The 15377-nt window shown below is 45.9% G+C and overlaps 2 protein-coding genes across 8 annotated transcripts in view; both read right to left on the minus strand.

The window, feature by feature from the left end:
• The window catches only part of IFNAR1 (interferon alpha and beta receptor subunit 1), a 40764-nt gene extending 39944 nt beyond the window's left edge, over positions 1-820 (minus strand). For 2 of the 6 annotated variants that reach the window (XM_055279554.2, XM_055279556.2), the window contains exon 1: positions 563-774. In XM_055279554.2, coding sequence (XP_055135529.2) covers positions 563-638 — 76 coding nt within the window. In that variant the 5' untranslated portion in view covers positions 639-774. Of the gene's footprint in view, positions 1-562 lie in introns of all 6 variants that reach the window. The other 4 variants (XM_055279557.2, XM_063639346.1, XM_055279555.2 and 1 more) reach the window with 3 other exon arrangements.
• Positions 821-8907: 8087 nt separating this feature from the next.
• Positions 8908-15377, minus strand: part of IL10RB (interleukin 10 receptor subunit beta) — a 46711-nt gene continuing 40241 nt past the window's right edge. Inside the window, exons 7-8 of one of the 2 annotated variants that reach the window (XR_010120796.1) lie at positions 11973-12122; positions 10289-10682 (exon numbers count right to left, since the gene is read on the minus strand). Coding sequence is in view for 1 of the 2 variants with exons in the window: in XM_055279583.2 (XP_055135558.2) it covers positions 9477-9614 (138 nt within the window). In the remaining variant the exon portion in view is untranslated. Of the gene's footprint in view, positions 9615-10288; positions 10683-11972; positions 12123-15377 lie in introns of those variants that run through there. The other variant, XM_055279583.2, reaches the window with a different exon arrangement.

Below are 15377 nucleotides of genomic sequence, written 5' to 3' on the forward strand. Positions count from 1 at the left end.
TCTGGAAAACCAGTCACAGATGTGTCTGTGGCTCACGTTTTTCCCGGATGCGCCCTGAAGCAGGCTTAGTAAACCTCGAGGACTGAGAATTATGAATGCCTCAGTCACTCCGATTGTCATTTTTTATTGGCCTGTATGAATCCTGAGGGCAAAGAAATCCTGGCCACACTTGCCTCACTCCCCCGTGGGACTGGGAGCCTATTTACCAGATTGAGGAAATGCATTTCGGGAAATGTTTTGTTTATTATCAAACAGGCCAGCGGAGCCGCGATACATTCCCGGAAAGAAGCAAACTTGACACAAAGCTCTGGCACCGCCCCTTCACCCGGGCGCGCCCGAGTACCCGTACACTGGCCACAGGCAAGCGGCGACAGAGGACCCAGAACACCACTTTCTCCTGATTGATTTTCGAGCCCAGGTCGGGTTCAATCTTTGCTGCGGCAAAGTGGACCGAAGGTTTCCCAGACTGGGCGTCTGTCGCCCCCAGCACCGTCGTCGCCCCCGTAGCCCAGCTGCGCACCCTACCTCCGGCCCTGCGCCGACTCTCCTCCCCGCCTCTCACCTGCGGCTGCGGACAACACCCATGGCGCCACGGCGACGAGCACTAGGGTCGTCGCGCCCAGGAGGGCGACCATCATTTGGGAGCCGCCGCAGGTCCCACCAGTCACATCTCCGCGCACGCGCCGCTCCTCTTAGCTTCCATCGCCCCCTCCTGAGTCACACCGCCCCTCTGCGCACGCGCTGCCCCTCTTAGCTCGCTCACCGCCCCGCTGCGCACGCACCGCCTCTCCTGGCTCGCACCGCCCCTCCGCGCACGCCCGTTCCTCCGTGCGCGCGCCTTTCCTCCTAGCTAGCACCGCCTCTCCAAGCTCCCATTGCCCCATCCTAGTTGTACCACCCCTGTGCGCGCGCGTCTTAGAAATCGTAGGCCTCCTGCATTCTCTTCTTCCTCACTCTTTCCGGCCAGTGGTCGATCTGGAGCGGTTCACCATCGCATTCCAAGAAGACTCCGCCTCACGGGAGGCCTTGACCTTCACAGGATCGCTGCACACACCTGCGCAGACCCAGGGACTTTGGAGTTCCCGCGTCTGTTCCCCCTGTCTGCAGCCGGAGGGCGCGGGTGGGGTCCTGGTCGCGGCCCGGCGCTGTTCGTCCGGGGCGCTTGCTGACCCTAGAGCTTTGAACAGTGGCGTTGGGAGTCCCCAGGGGCCTGGGAACCAGATGCGGCTGGAAGGAGGAAGGGGCTGAGCGACCAGACCGTTCCTGTGTGCAGAGCGAGAGCGGGGCAGAGGCGGTCGAGCGCTCGTTTTCGGGGCGACTTGGCTGAGGGGCGAGATGGTCCCTTGGAGAGAACCGCCACGGGCCCTGGGCCGAGGGGCTCCAAACAGCAGTCGCTAGGCTCATCGAGCTTTATCAGTAAACAATTCCAGCCCACCCTTCGAATGATTATTTAATTAAATTCCTCAGTAATAGATCAAGTGCATTGTGAAAATATGCGAAATACAGTTAAAATGATGAAATAATTTAAGGAATCAAATACTTGGTTGTTATAACAACCAAGCAATTAATTAGCAATTATATGATTAAATGAATGTTTGTAAAGAACAATGCAATGGAATTTTTTTTTTGAGTCGGAGTCTTGCTCTGTCTCCCGGGCTGGAGTGCAGTGGCGCGATCTCGGCTTACTGCAACCTCCGCCTCCCGGGTTCAAGCGATTCTCCTGCCTCAGCCTCCTGAGTAGCTGAGATTACAGCCGTGCGCTATTACGCCCGGGTAGTTCTTGTATTTTCAGTAGAGATGGGATTTCCGCTGTGTTACCCAGGCTGGTCTGGAACTCCTGACCTCAAGTGATCTGCCCGCCTCGGCCTCCCAAAGTGCTGGGATTGCAGGCGTGAGTCACCACGCCCAGGGGAAATATGCCTATTTTAAAAACATCTTAGAGGTATAATTTACGTATCATGAAATTCATCCAGTTTGAGTGAATAATGATTTTTAGACAATCTATCCAGTTGTTAGGTATCGTTTTAAAAACTTTGAATTATCACTTTATGATTCATCGATTTGGGGGTTTGATTCTGAGTGTGTCAGTACTTCGTTTTAACAACATCAAAGGTGGAAAAACACCCCATGAAGATACGTGGATCCAAATGGAAGAGGAAAAATTCCTGGTTGCGATGACAAAATAATACTTATTTTAAAAGCCTTTCAAACGACTCTGCATGTTTACATTAAAATTTCCATTTCCTGCTGTCCAAAAGTTCTTGCAAACTAGTTGGAATAGGATGCATTTTTATATTTAGAACAATGAGCTCAAAATGACTGAAACGCTTAATTAGATTTTTAAACACATTGGCAATTTCCTCCTCTCCTTTTCTTCCTCCTTTCCTAAGATTTTCAGTCTTCCTCATCTTAATACAACCTATTATAAACATTGAATTGTATTTTAATAAAATTAAATTGTGCTTTAATAAAATTTGCCACAGCTGTGACACCCTGTGGTAAGTACTTCGTGTACTTTAGTTTCAACTTTTTTGCTGTAATAATTTGTTAAGGATAAGACATGAATTAATTTCCCCTGTGGTGCTACCTCTGTAACCTTAACCCAGAACCTCCCTTCTCTCCTTTATTCTAGTCAAAACGGTCCACTTTTCTTCTAGAATTAACATCCATTAATCATCCTTGCCTAAACTATCCTACCTGTGACGGTCATGAAATGGTAAGTTTTCAACCCTGACCCTCTCACTACAAATATTAGTTGACACATTTTAAGAAAGAGCTTTTCTTTCTTTCCTTATTTATTTATTTATTTATTTAAGACGGTGCTTCGCTCTTGTTGCCTAGGCCGGAGTGCAATGGCGCCATCTCCGTTCACCGCAACCTTTGCCTCCTGGGTTCAAGCAATTCTCCTGCCTCAGCCTCCCAAGTAGCTGGGATTACAGGCATGTGCCACCATGCCCGGCTAATTGTGTATTTTTAGTAGAGACGGGGTTTCTCCATGTTGGTCAGGCTGGTCTCGAACTCCTGGACTCAGGTGATCCGCCCGCCTCGGCCTCCCAAAGTGCTGGGATTACAGGCGTGAGCCACTGCGCCTGGCCTCCATTTATTATTGTTATTATTATTATTTTTTGAGACGGAGTTTTGCTCTTGTCGCCCAGGCTGGAGTGCAGTGGCACGATCTCGGCTTACTGCAACCTCTGCCTCCTGGGTTCAAGCATTTCTCCTGCCTCAGCCTCCTGAGTAGCTGGGATTACAGGAGCCTGCCACCATGCCTGGCTAATTTTTTAGTAGAGACGGGGTTTCACCATGTTGGGCAGGCTGGTCTTGAACTCCCGACCTCAGGTGATCCGCCTGCCTTAGCCTTCCAAAGTGCTGGGATTACAGGCGTGAGCCACCGCGCCCGGTCTCCATTTATTATTAGTATAGACTCACAGATTCTTATTTTATTTCATCGGTTATAGTTCATTGCTATCCTTATTTAAATTTTTACAATTAATATACAACTTTTGGAGGAGTTTTAGGTTTACAGACAGTGTGGAGAGTTCTTATATACCCCCGCATCCCAAGCCTGCTTTCAGTTTCCCGTTGTTAACATCTTGCATTGGGGTGATACATTTCTTACAGCTCATGAACGTATACTGATACATTATTATTAACTAAAGTCCAGAGTTTACATAAGAGTTCTCTCTTGGGGTTGTACATTCTATGGGTTTTTACAATGTATAATTGTTACTGGTAGAAGGCATCCCAGTTACCTGCACAGCAAATTCGACTGAAGGGCATAAGGCAGAAAAAGAGACTGAGGCAAGTTTCAGAGCAGGAGTGGAAGTGTATTTAAAAAGGCTTTAGAACGGGAAAGAAAGGAAAGTACACTTGGAAGAGACCCAAGCGGGCAACTTGAAGGACAAGTGCAGCGTTTAACTGTGATTCTAGGACTTACAGGCTGGCCCACTTCTGGGATCTTGCACCCCTTTCCCATGATTCTTCCCTTAGGGTGGGCTGCCCGCATGTGCAATGCCCTTCTTACGCTTGGGAGGTGAACATGTGCAGTGTGTTTAGGAAGTTGTGCACATGCCCATCTGAAGATTTCTGCCCGTTTCCGGTGGATTGCCCCCGGAAGGTCATAATCTGCCATTTTGTCTCTTAATGTGCCTGTTTGGGCTCACTCACCCAATAACGGAGATTTTATTGGAAGCTCTTTTTGCTTCTCCCTGGCGCCTACATTCAATTAACACTGTAATGTAATAGCTGCGGACCATTAGGAGATAATTCGATGCTGGATGCTGAATTATTTTTAGAGGGGCAATGTGATCGTTGAACCATCACCTGACATTCCTGGTGGGTGAGGGAAGAGCCGTCTCCTGCCCCTCTCATACCTAACCACTTGCAACATAATGTCATGTATCTACCATTACAGCATCATACAGAGGCATTTCACCGCCCTAAATATCTCCTTTGCTCTACCAATTCACCCTCCTTATTTATTTTAATGCTCAAATTGTCCCAGATTTGGCCAGTGGCAGCCACTTCAAGCTGACTCTTGTTCCTTTTGCTAATATGCTCATAATTTTTTCTAACACTTCTTTACTTTCTAGGACAAGATGTTCCAAGTTCATCTTATGTTTTTCCTGCTCAGCTCTAAAATCAGCCATTTCTTCAAGGGGCCCTGCTTTTTGTTGTTGTTGTTGTTGTTGTTGTTTTTATTGGGGTATGGTATTTAGAAACCAATATATAGGCACTAAAACTTTTTGTTTTAATTAAGGAAGTAAATTACTGTCGAGTATATATTTTATCTTTCCCTTTTTGGCTAACAAAGAAAAAGTCGTTGCTTGTGTATTTCACTTTTTGGAAAAAGACATGTTAGAAACATCTGTGCTTTAGAGCATGTTTCCATATGATTACATGGCAGATTTTCCACACTGTGAAATTGAACTCTTGTTTCTTTACGTCGTCAGCCTATTTGCTATACATAGTCCGACACTATTGCTGACTGAGGAATGTATTTTAGTTTGTCATATTGTAGAAAGAAGAACAAGGGGCATGTGGCTTTTTGTATTTTGCTATTAAGAACCCCCAAAGCAGTTTCTAAACACTGTCACCAATTACGAAATTTTGTAAAGAACCAAAACGAATGAGTATCGTATGACTTTAAACACTCTTGAAAAGAAATTGTGGGGGTTTGCTTTTCTGGAAAATGTCTTCCTAATGTGATGGCTTCATACTGTGATTAGCTAATATGTCAAGGCTGCTGTTATTCACTTGTGTATTAATGGTACTATCTTTAATTTCCAATTTATTTGCAAGAATCTTGTCACATCCATTTTATGAGCATTAATTTAGTTAAAACTAGCTAACGACCTGTAAACACACATCAAGCCAAGTAAATGGCTAGACATGGTCACCAACTCCAAAAGTGTACAAGCAGAAGCATTGCTACACATTTCCACCTTGTGAGTTTCTCACTCTGTTCTCAAGTGTGTCACACATCACTGAATGTGACATGTGATCCTCTGGCATTTGGACCAAGTGAAGGTGCTCGTGCTAGGTTATATATCAAATATCAAAAGCTTAATTTATTTCTTATTAAAGAATGTAAATAGAATTTCATTGCACTTCAGTGGACCCTGTATTCCAACACAAACCCCTAGGGTGGGTGCACCCTGGGTTAGAAATCATTGCTTTAGAACCTTCCGGAAGAATAAATTCACTTCTTTCTGGGAGGAGAGGTTGGTAGATGAAACGAGAAGAGTCCTAGCTGAGTAGCAGCCCAGTGGCACAGACTTTGAGGGTGTACAAACACTAGCTCCAGGATGTTCAGGAAGGAATCTGAGCAGTTCTACTCTGGAATCTCCAGAATGTCTTTCTCCTTGGTGCTTTATCATCCTACACATTTCCTCATCCCAGGAGGCAGGCAATTCAGTAAAAGATAGTAGTGAAGCTGGCACAGTGGCTCACACCTGCAATCCCAGCACTTTGAGAGGCTGCAGCAAGAGGATCACTTGAGCCCAGGAGTTTGAGACCAGCCTGGACAACAAAGTGAGACCCCCATATCTGCAAAAAATACAAATAATTAGCTGGATGAGGTGGCAGAGGCTGTGGTCCTAGCTACTCAGGAGGCTGAGCCGGGAGAATCGCTTGAACCCCAGGAAGTCAAGGCTACAATGAGCCATGATCACACCACTGCACTCCAGCCTGGGCGACAGAGTGAGATGCTATTTCAAAATAGTAATAATGATGATGATGAAGCAAACAGTGGGAACACTAAACTAGTTTAGTGGCGAGGGATATAGATTGCAGCAGGTGACCTGGAGTAAGAGATGTTTAAGGAGAGGCAGAGTATAAGTAGGAGATAGGAAAAGAAGAGGGATACAGCATTCTAAACAAAGGGGACAGCATATTTGAAGGTCTGGTCTGTGTTCACATAGCTTGAGGAAAGATTGAGTGTGGCTGCATGCTCACTGCATACTGAGAAAGATGTCTGTTTTTAAGCAGTAACATGGAAGACAGCCATATGTCTTTTCAAATGGTAATTAAGTATCTCTTAAACAGAGACTGGCTTACTGGCTAAGAGTCTGAGTTCTGAAGTTGACTTAGGTTGCTATCCCAGATCCATCACTCTGGGATCTTGGGCAAGTTACTTAATCTTTTTTTCCTGTTTCCTTATGGGGACTATAACAATATCTATATCATAGTGGTGTGATTAATTTTTAATCAGTTAATGCACATCAAGAGCTTAGTTTAGTGTCTGGCGCAGTGTGCTCAGTAATTTTGGCTATTTTTTCCTGACCATCGTGGTTATTGTTTTTCCTACTTCAGGAGGGCTCAGAGGGGAGATCTGGTTTTTCTGGAGAAAACGTGAAGGATCAAATAGCCCCAGTGATCAAAACTTCATAGTCTGCAACCTCAATTGAGCCGAAATTAAAAACCTACACTTCAAATCTCTACCCTACAACTTTTCTTCTCATTTTCAACAGATGTTCCTCCACCTAGCTCCTACTTTCTTGGAAAATACAGTCAACAGATCAGGTTTCAGCTCTCCATCACCAAAACTTTAAACTCTTCTGCACCTGCTTCCATTCTGTCTTTCTCTGTCATTGGGAAGACATCCTTCTTTCAATCAAATGAAAATCTCTCTCCGGTTCTGTGAGCCACTCCTTCATAGGGATAGCTTTCCGTTGATTATTTTTACGTTTTTTCATGACTTTATCTCCTCTCTTTAGTTTCTTCTCATTAACAGTTAAACATTCTCAAGTCTCTCCCAATTTAAAAAGGCATATATGCTGCATTCACGCCAGAAGCTGTCCTTCCTGTTATTATTCGTAGCCAAATCTGTCTACATCTGTCCACAACTATCTTTGTTTTCTCACTTCTTATGTATTCCTCAGCCCACTAAGTTTATCTTTCTGTCTCATTTTGCTTACTCTCTTCTCACCCAGATCATCAGCTAATTTCTAGTATTCAGATCTATTAGACATTTTATAGCCTTGATTTTACTTGACTTCTCCATAGCATTTGGTATCTATCATTCCCCATGCTCTTCTTCTCATGATTCCATACTCGTTTGCTGTTGTGTCTGTCTGTCTGGCCATTCTTCTCAATCTCCAGGACAACCCACTCCACTGCTTGTGACTTAAATATTAGTGTCCCTCACTGCTTTGTTCTGGCTCATCTTCTTTTCTCATCTCCCGTAGTGGTCTCTTCCTCTTCTGTGAGTTCACTGACTGTCATTTAGGCTCATGGCTCCCAAATTGGTCTTCTGCCTAGATTTCTTTCCTGATATCCAGATTTTATATCTATCAGCGTAGTGGAAAGAGGAAGATGAGCTTTTATTCCCCTAACGATTCTGCTCTTCATTTGAGGAGTCTGGCTCCATCCCAAAATCTTGTGCGTGATCTTTCAATCCTGACCACAGAAATTACAAAGCTTTGTCTGCCAGGCCTCATGGGGAGAAACTGCCCTCCCCCTACCAGACTTGCATGTGCACTACAGTGCACTGCATTTTTCTAGAGGGATTTGTGGTTAAGGACTCAGTTTCCCACCTTCCACACCACCTCTGGCCAACCCTGCTCATAAGCATATCTGCATTCCTGGCCATTCTGTAGGGGAAAAAGGAACACTGGGGTGCTGGTGCCTCTTTTTGCTTCTTGCTTGCAGTTAATAAAGGCTTGATTGTTATTGACTTGAAGATAAACCATTTACATTATATGCAGGTCACAGTTTTTTTGTTTGTTTTTAGTTCAAAAAGCACTTAAAATCTTGAGCATAACTGATGTCTTGTTTAGTAGTATAAATTGTTTCTCAGTGAAAGGTAATAAAAGATTATGAATCCACAATAGCAGGTTCTTCTGACTTCTCAGTGCAACTGCTAAGAGTGTTGGTCATAGGGAGGCAGTGAAGAGCAACTGAAACAAGTGTAAACACTTTCTTATCTCCTTGTGATTATTTGGTAAGCTTCTCTGCTGTTTCAGAAAAAAGTCAAAATAAAACACCATCCCAAGTACGGACTGAGTCCCCATTTGTCAGTCCTAGGACCTGGATCACACACTCTTCTCTGGTCTTGCATATACTGGTGCTATTGGTGATCCATCCATGACGCTTTGAAGCTTTCTTACATGTCTATGTACATCAGCCAACATCTCCTACTGATGAACAGCTGCACTTTTGTTGGATGCAAGCCAGAAGTGGCAGATTTGCGTCTGGGACTGTTAAACCACAAACGTGCAAGGGCAACTGGAGTGCAGGTTCCAGCTGTCATAAAGAACCTCTTCGGTTGCTATTGGGGTTTTGGATCCACTTATCTCAACTGCAACGGGGTACTTTTCTACTCCTGCAAAAATAGAAAGTCACAACAACACAGAAAGCTGCAAATTTTGTACTAAATTAACAACTTACACACCCTTAAAGGCAATGGTTTGCCAACTTTAGTGTTTATTGGAGTCACCCAAGGACCCGCTACAACATAGATGAAAATACGGACCTCTCCCTCACAGTTGCTGAGCCAGTAGGTCTGAGGCGGGGCTGGAGAGTTTGCATTCCTAAGCTTTCACGTGGTGCTGATGCTGCTGGTCTAGGAAACACACTTTGAGAGCCATTGCTTTAAAGAATCTTGATGTTCTTCTTACCTGTAGCTTAGATGATTATATTTCTTACAGTCCCTGTTCTTTTCGTGGGACCTTCACATACAATATACTGTATACAGTTTTCTATGTGATCGTATTGTATCTACTGGACGGTCAAAGTTTCTTATTGGTGATGATAGGACATTTAGAATTTTCTACCTCTATAGATGTCCTCATCAGCAGTTCTTATACCTAGCAATAAAATATTAACTTACTTCATTTAATTTTAAAAAACAGCAATCTCATGCTTTTCAGCTATACCAATTAATATATGCAAATATGTTGCAAATATAGTACAGTTACTATCAAAAGTTGTGAAGTTTAGAATCTCTTAGGACACATTAACATCCATGAAGTGATTCACTTTGAAGCAAAAGCTCCTATCTGTCCTTTATTCTGATATGTTGGCATCGTGTTTTCCAGAATGAAGAACAAGGTTCCTTTGGGAATTTGTGGGCCAAAGTGTTTCTGAGAAGTGGAAAAATTGATGCCAGAGAGCTGTGAAGAAAGGAAAAGGAAGCCATCAGCTGAGGGGGCACAGCACATATGGATACATAATTTCTGGGAATCTGAAAGATGGGAAATCCTGGAATGCAATGCAGCTATCAGTGAAAGGAACATAGAAGACCTGAACTCTGGGCATGAGTCAGCCACGGATTTACTGAAAGATCCCAGGCATTCATTCATTCATTCATTCTTTCATTCATACATCCATGCATTCAACAAACAGATCTTGAGCCACCTATTAAGCACCAAGCACTGTTCTAAGGGCTGGGGATCCAGGAGTGAACGAAATACACAACGTCTGTGCTCTCCTGGAGCCTACAGTCTAGTTGGACAAGGACAAATGTGTGAACAAAAAATATTTGTTGAATTGAATTGAAATATTATGGTGTCAAGTAATGCTACATGCTGTGAAGAAAAAGAGGGACAAGAGACAGCGAGGGAGAGGGTCTCTCTAAGGAAGAGACACTGGACTCAATGACACAAGGAGAGGGCTGTGTAAATAGAAAGTGTTCCAGGCTTAGGGAAGAGCATATGCACAGGCTCCGAGACAGATGTGTCTCTGGCACATCCCAGGCTGTTCCGTGAAAGGGCCTTATATGCAAAAAGGCCCCCAAATGCCAAAGGAGCTGAGAAAGTGAAGAACGAGGAAGACAAATTCAGTTTGTTGGTAAAGGGTGGTTTATTGGGGAACTCACAGACAGAAGCATGGTCTTGGGCATGCAAGACAGAGGGATTTCTCATGGTTACCCCCAGACCCAGAGATTATATACTAGAGGGAAAGAGGGTACATACTCCAAAGAGACAATGAAAGGCCACTGTCCAGAACAGGCAAGACTGCTACGTGTGTCATAGCCTGTACTTGGTGTGATAGTATCATGGTTGCTTTGATCTCAAGGCAGGATTTGTAGAGAGTACCTGTTCTTACACTAAGGACAGTAAATAAAGTAGGAATCAGGAGGGCTTCAGGGACTGGGGTGCATCAGAAGTCAACATGATGGATTAGCATCCAAGATGCAGTCACGTTTGTCTCCACGCAAGCACAGCAAGGAGGCTGAGCCCCTGCAGAATGAGGAAAGTAAAGAAAGTAAAAAAAATTATCTGGGCATGGTGGCACGAACCTGTAGTCCCAGCGACTTGGAAGGCTGAGGCAGGAGGGTTGCTGGGTCCCAGTGGGGTCCAGGCTGCAGTGAGCCATGATCACACCACTGCACTCCAAACAATCCCACTCCCAAAAATCCAGTGATGTAAATTCACATTCTGCTCAGATAACTATTATATCAAAAACTAGAATTTTACAAATTAGAGTTCCTCGAGTATTTAAACAATGATTAAAAATTTAATCCATTAAACTCTTTCAAACTAAAAATGTAATGAAAATTATAAGCCAAATGGATATTTTAAAATGGTTTGAACACCTTACAAACCTGATACACATTAATATAATAGTTACAAAACTTTTCAGTTTAAACCTCCAAAAACCTTTTTATAAAAATGTCAGTGTTGTGGATCTAAATTTGCTTTGTCACAGTCTCTGTTCTTATATTCTTTTTCTCATATTGCTTCCCTGGGTGCTGGAGGCCTTCCATCTGCCCCTCCAGATCCTTATCCTCTGGGCCTGCCCTGTTCCATGCCCTGGGAGACTTCTTGTATAAAATGCATCAAAAGTGGGTGTGGTGGCTCATGCCTGTATTCCCAGCACTTTGGGAGGACGAGGTGGGCAGATCACTTGAGGTCAGAGGTTCGAGACCAACCTGGCTAACATGGTAAAACCCTTACTCTACTAAAAATACAAAAATTAGCTGGGTGTGGTCATGGGCGCCTGTAATCCCAGCTACTTGGGAAGATGAGGCAGGACAATCAGTTGAACCTGGGAGGTGGAGATTGCAGTGAGCCGAGATTGTGCCACTGCACTCTAGCCTGGGCAACAGAGCAAGACTCCATCTCAAAAAAATAAAAAATTTAAAAAAAATGCATCAGCAGAGTCCTTTACCCTCTGACTTTGGGTGGGTTCCACCAGTGGGAGGCATCAGCCCAAGATCAGAGGGTGGGGGACAATTAGGTGTGCTCCCTTCCTGCAGGGTCTCCATTAGTGGGCTGTGGGGCTGACCCCTGTGCTCTCCAGGGTAATGGCTCCTCCCCTGCCCCCCCCACAGGCCTAGAGCTAGTGAGCTTCCCACTATTGCTACTGTATTGTTTTTTGGTTTCCCTTCACTCTGCCGACGCTGCTACAATAAGATCCTTCATTATGCCTTTCCCGGTTACTCTGTTGGAGTGTGCCATGGGTTTCCTGTTAGGACTCTGACCTATTGATAGATCATGACCTAGGAAGTCAGAGTGACCTTTGCTTACCAGTGTGGGTGATCAATACAGGTTAACAGTTGAAGGGCCGGGTATGGTGGCTCATGCCTGTAATCCCAGCACTTTGAGAGGCCAAGGTGGGAGGATCACTTGAGCTCAGGAGTTTGAGACCCACCTGGGCAACATGGTGAAACCCTGTCTCTATAAAAAGAAAAAAAAAAAATTAGCCTGTTGTGGTGGTGTGCATCTGTAGTTCCTGCTACTCCAGAAGCTGAGCCCGGGGAGGTGGAAGCTTCCGTGAGCTGAGATCATGCCACTCCAGCCTGGGTGACAGAGGAAGACTGTATCTCAAAACAACAACAACAAAAACAGTTGACGACTCAGAACCAGGGATAGGAGACGGTGCTTCCTCCCACGAGACCTTATCCACATAGAATAGTAGAATAGACTCTTTATCTTTTTTGGACAGCCTTTGCTCATTATGTAAGGAACTGTGGAGGTTATTGGCTGTAACCAGCCAGTTTTGCTTTTTTTGTGTCCTTAGTCTTATGATCTTTAGGAAAATAATGCTGTTTGAATGTCTTATCTTGACAGCACAGCCTGAGACAAGACAATGACTAATTACACAGTGTTTGTGATGCCACCAATAAAAGCCATTTTGTAACTGCTTGTTTGAAGAAGGACCTGGCTTGGTTTAACTGATTATGAAAGTGCTGATCAATTCAGTTAACTGAAACAGCAGTTTTATTTCTTCCTGGCCATTCAGCCCTGCAATGATGAGGCCTCTGCTACTGTAGATCTGGCTCTGTGTATACTTGGGAGCTGGGGGACTCACAAAGTCCCTAGGAGAGTGCACATACTCAAAGGTAGGGGGCCTTTCAGGGCAGCTCATTTGGGATCCTTGCAAGCTTTCAGGAAAATAGTATCAGTGATGCTCTGTTAGCTGGTGCTGAAGAAAGAACCAGAAGAAAAAGAAACCACGATTGCACCTTGAGGGACGGTGTGTAATCTCTGGATGGATATTGGCTGGATCAGCGGTAATCCAGCCATCCCGCTGATGGCTCAGCAGCCCGTGTCAGCATGGTTTGTACTTTGCCGGCTGACTTGGTGTTTGAATTTCCCTGCCTTCAGGCTTTGGCTGTTCAACTGGGCTAGTATCAATCACTTTTTGATGCATCTTCAGGCTGGGTCCTTTTTTCCTCCAGACTGCTGTGGAAACTAGAAACAGAGCAACAATGCCAACATTCCCCCTGGGAAGGCTCTTCTTCAGCCCCCTTCTTGGCCAACAGTGCTGTGCTGTGCTGTCCCCGCCGTGGCAGAAATGCACATTGTGCTGGGACGGAGGAGCCAGCCATCTTGCAGACCCTGCTACTGGCTGGTCATCAAGCTGGGCACCTTGCAGCTTTTCTGCCACTGGTTTTCTAGCGGGCTCTGGCAGTGCCCCATCAGCCCTCTGCCTTGTCAGGTGGGCTCGCTTTCTCATTCCCCTAGGGAGCTGCTCCATCCTACTCATTTCCTCCCAAGCCCCTCTCTTCCCTCCCTTTGTTGATGACCTCTACTTTGCCAGGAACATAGAAGACACCAGGCTTCCTTAACCCCTGACCCCCTTGGTCAGATCACCTGCCTGTCCCTGCCCTGTGTTCTTTCCAGTGACAACCTCGGGAGTATCCCTCCTCCTGCCAAAGGCCAGAGCGGGGGCTCTAGGTCCGGTCACTTCTCTTGTGTCTTTTCCAGGCACATCAAGCCTTCTCTCATGGGTGTCAGCAATGCATCTGTCAAGGGCTCAGCTAAGCTGGAGAGAGTGGCTAGTTGAAGCAATAAGCCAAAAATGAAAGTAACAGAAACACCTGTAATCCCAGCACTTTGGGAGGCTAAGGCAGCCGGATCACTTGAGGTCAGGAGTTCGATACCAGCCTGGCCAACATAGTGAAACCCCGTTTCTACTAAAAATACAAAAGTTAGGTAGGCATGGTGGCACACAACTATAGTCCCAGCTACTCGGGAGGTTGAGGCAGGAGAATCGCTTGAACCCGGGAGGTGGAGGTTGACGTGAACTTAGATTGTACCACTGCATTCCAGCCTGGGCAACAGAGCAAGACTCCGTCTCAAAAAAAAAAAAAAAAAGCAGTCCTCATCACTCACTGCAGGGGCAGAAGCAAGAGGATTCCACCATCCCCGCAACAGAGCTCCAGTCAAGAGTCAAGTAATCAGTATAGATGTGGGGGTGAAGGTCATCTCTCTGTTGAGGCTTCTGCGGTTTTATGGACCCGGGAACCAGGGGGAGGGAGAGAGGAGAGGGCCAGGAGTGGGAAAGAACTGAGTCAGAGCGGATAACAATGTCTTCATGGCTCCCCCTTCCCTACTCCCTGAGAATAAGGAGGCCTTAGCTGAGGTGCCTGAAGAAGGCTTTGGGCACAGATGTGGGGCTGGGAACACAGGTGCGTGTAACAGCATGGCCAGCAGGGGCCTGAGACCTTGACCACAGCTCCCTCCAGGGACTGCAGTGCACCGGCTCTGCCAGTTCTGGTCTGGAGAGGGAGCCTCCCTGTGAGGCCTGCTTGGTACAGCCTTACAGTTGCCCAGGGTCAGTCCTGAAAAACCAGCCCTGGGATTCTAACTAGGAGCCGGACTCCTCATTTCCTGTCTACAGGCCTCAGGCGACAGTATACAATGGTGGTGTAATATCACCCACCTGAAATATCCCCCCTTGACTTTCTTCTTGCCCCTTCCAGACACTGTCACACTTCTCTGAGCCCAAAAGCCATCCTTCTCAAAGTAGTTGGCTACACCTGCTGTCCCAGCTTCTCCACACCCTCCCGTTCACTCCTCAATACCCTGAAGTCTAGACTTTATTGTCATCACTCTGCTGCAACAGGTCTTCCCAAGGTCTCTAGGTTAGGCTGGGTTCCCTGGAAACACACTCTGGAAGGAAGATTTGCATGTGGGAAATTCATCTGGAAATGCTCTTGGGGACAACACTTGTAAGAAGTGAGGAAAGTAGGATTGGGCAGAGGGAGACGTTGGAGATGCATGATGATTCAGAGTTGCCTGAAGTTAACGCAAGGGGGCCCAGCCTTGGCACTCCCGCATGGAGCAGTCGTCGGGGAACCCCAAGCTTCCATTTCCCTAGAAATGAAAGAAGTCTCCTGCCTGGCAGAAGGGTCGTGACTTATGCCTGATTGGCAGCTCCCTGGATGAGGAGCAGGGAATCGCTGAAAGTCCACCTTGAGCTCCAGCCTCTTGTTTTTAGAACAGTGCCTCACCCCTGTTGTTGTTGGATTGAGGACCTCGATTCCCTGTTCGTTGTTGGCTGGAGGCATCCTCAGGTCCTAGCCATGTGACTTCTCCAGTATGGCAGCTTGCTTCATGCAAGTGTGCTGTCCAAGAAGGCAACAGACAGAGTCTGCTGGCAAGATGAGAATTACGATCCTATGGAATCTAAGACAGCATCCTGTC

The sequence above is a fragment of the Symphalangus syndactylus genome, chromosome 5 (assembly GCF_028878055.3).
Source record: "Symphalangus syndactylus isolate Jambi chromosome 5, NHGRI_mSymSyn1-v2.1_pri, whole genome shotgun sequence".
Taxonomy (NCBI): Eukaryota; Metazoa; Chordata; class Mammalia; order Primates; family Hylobatidae; genus Symphalangus; species Symphalangus syndactylus.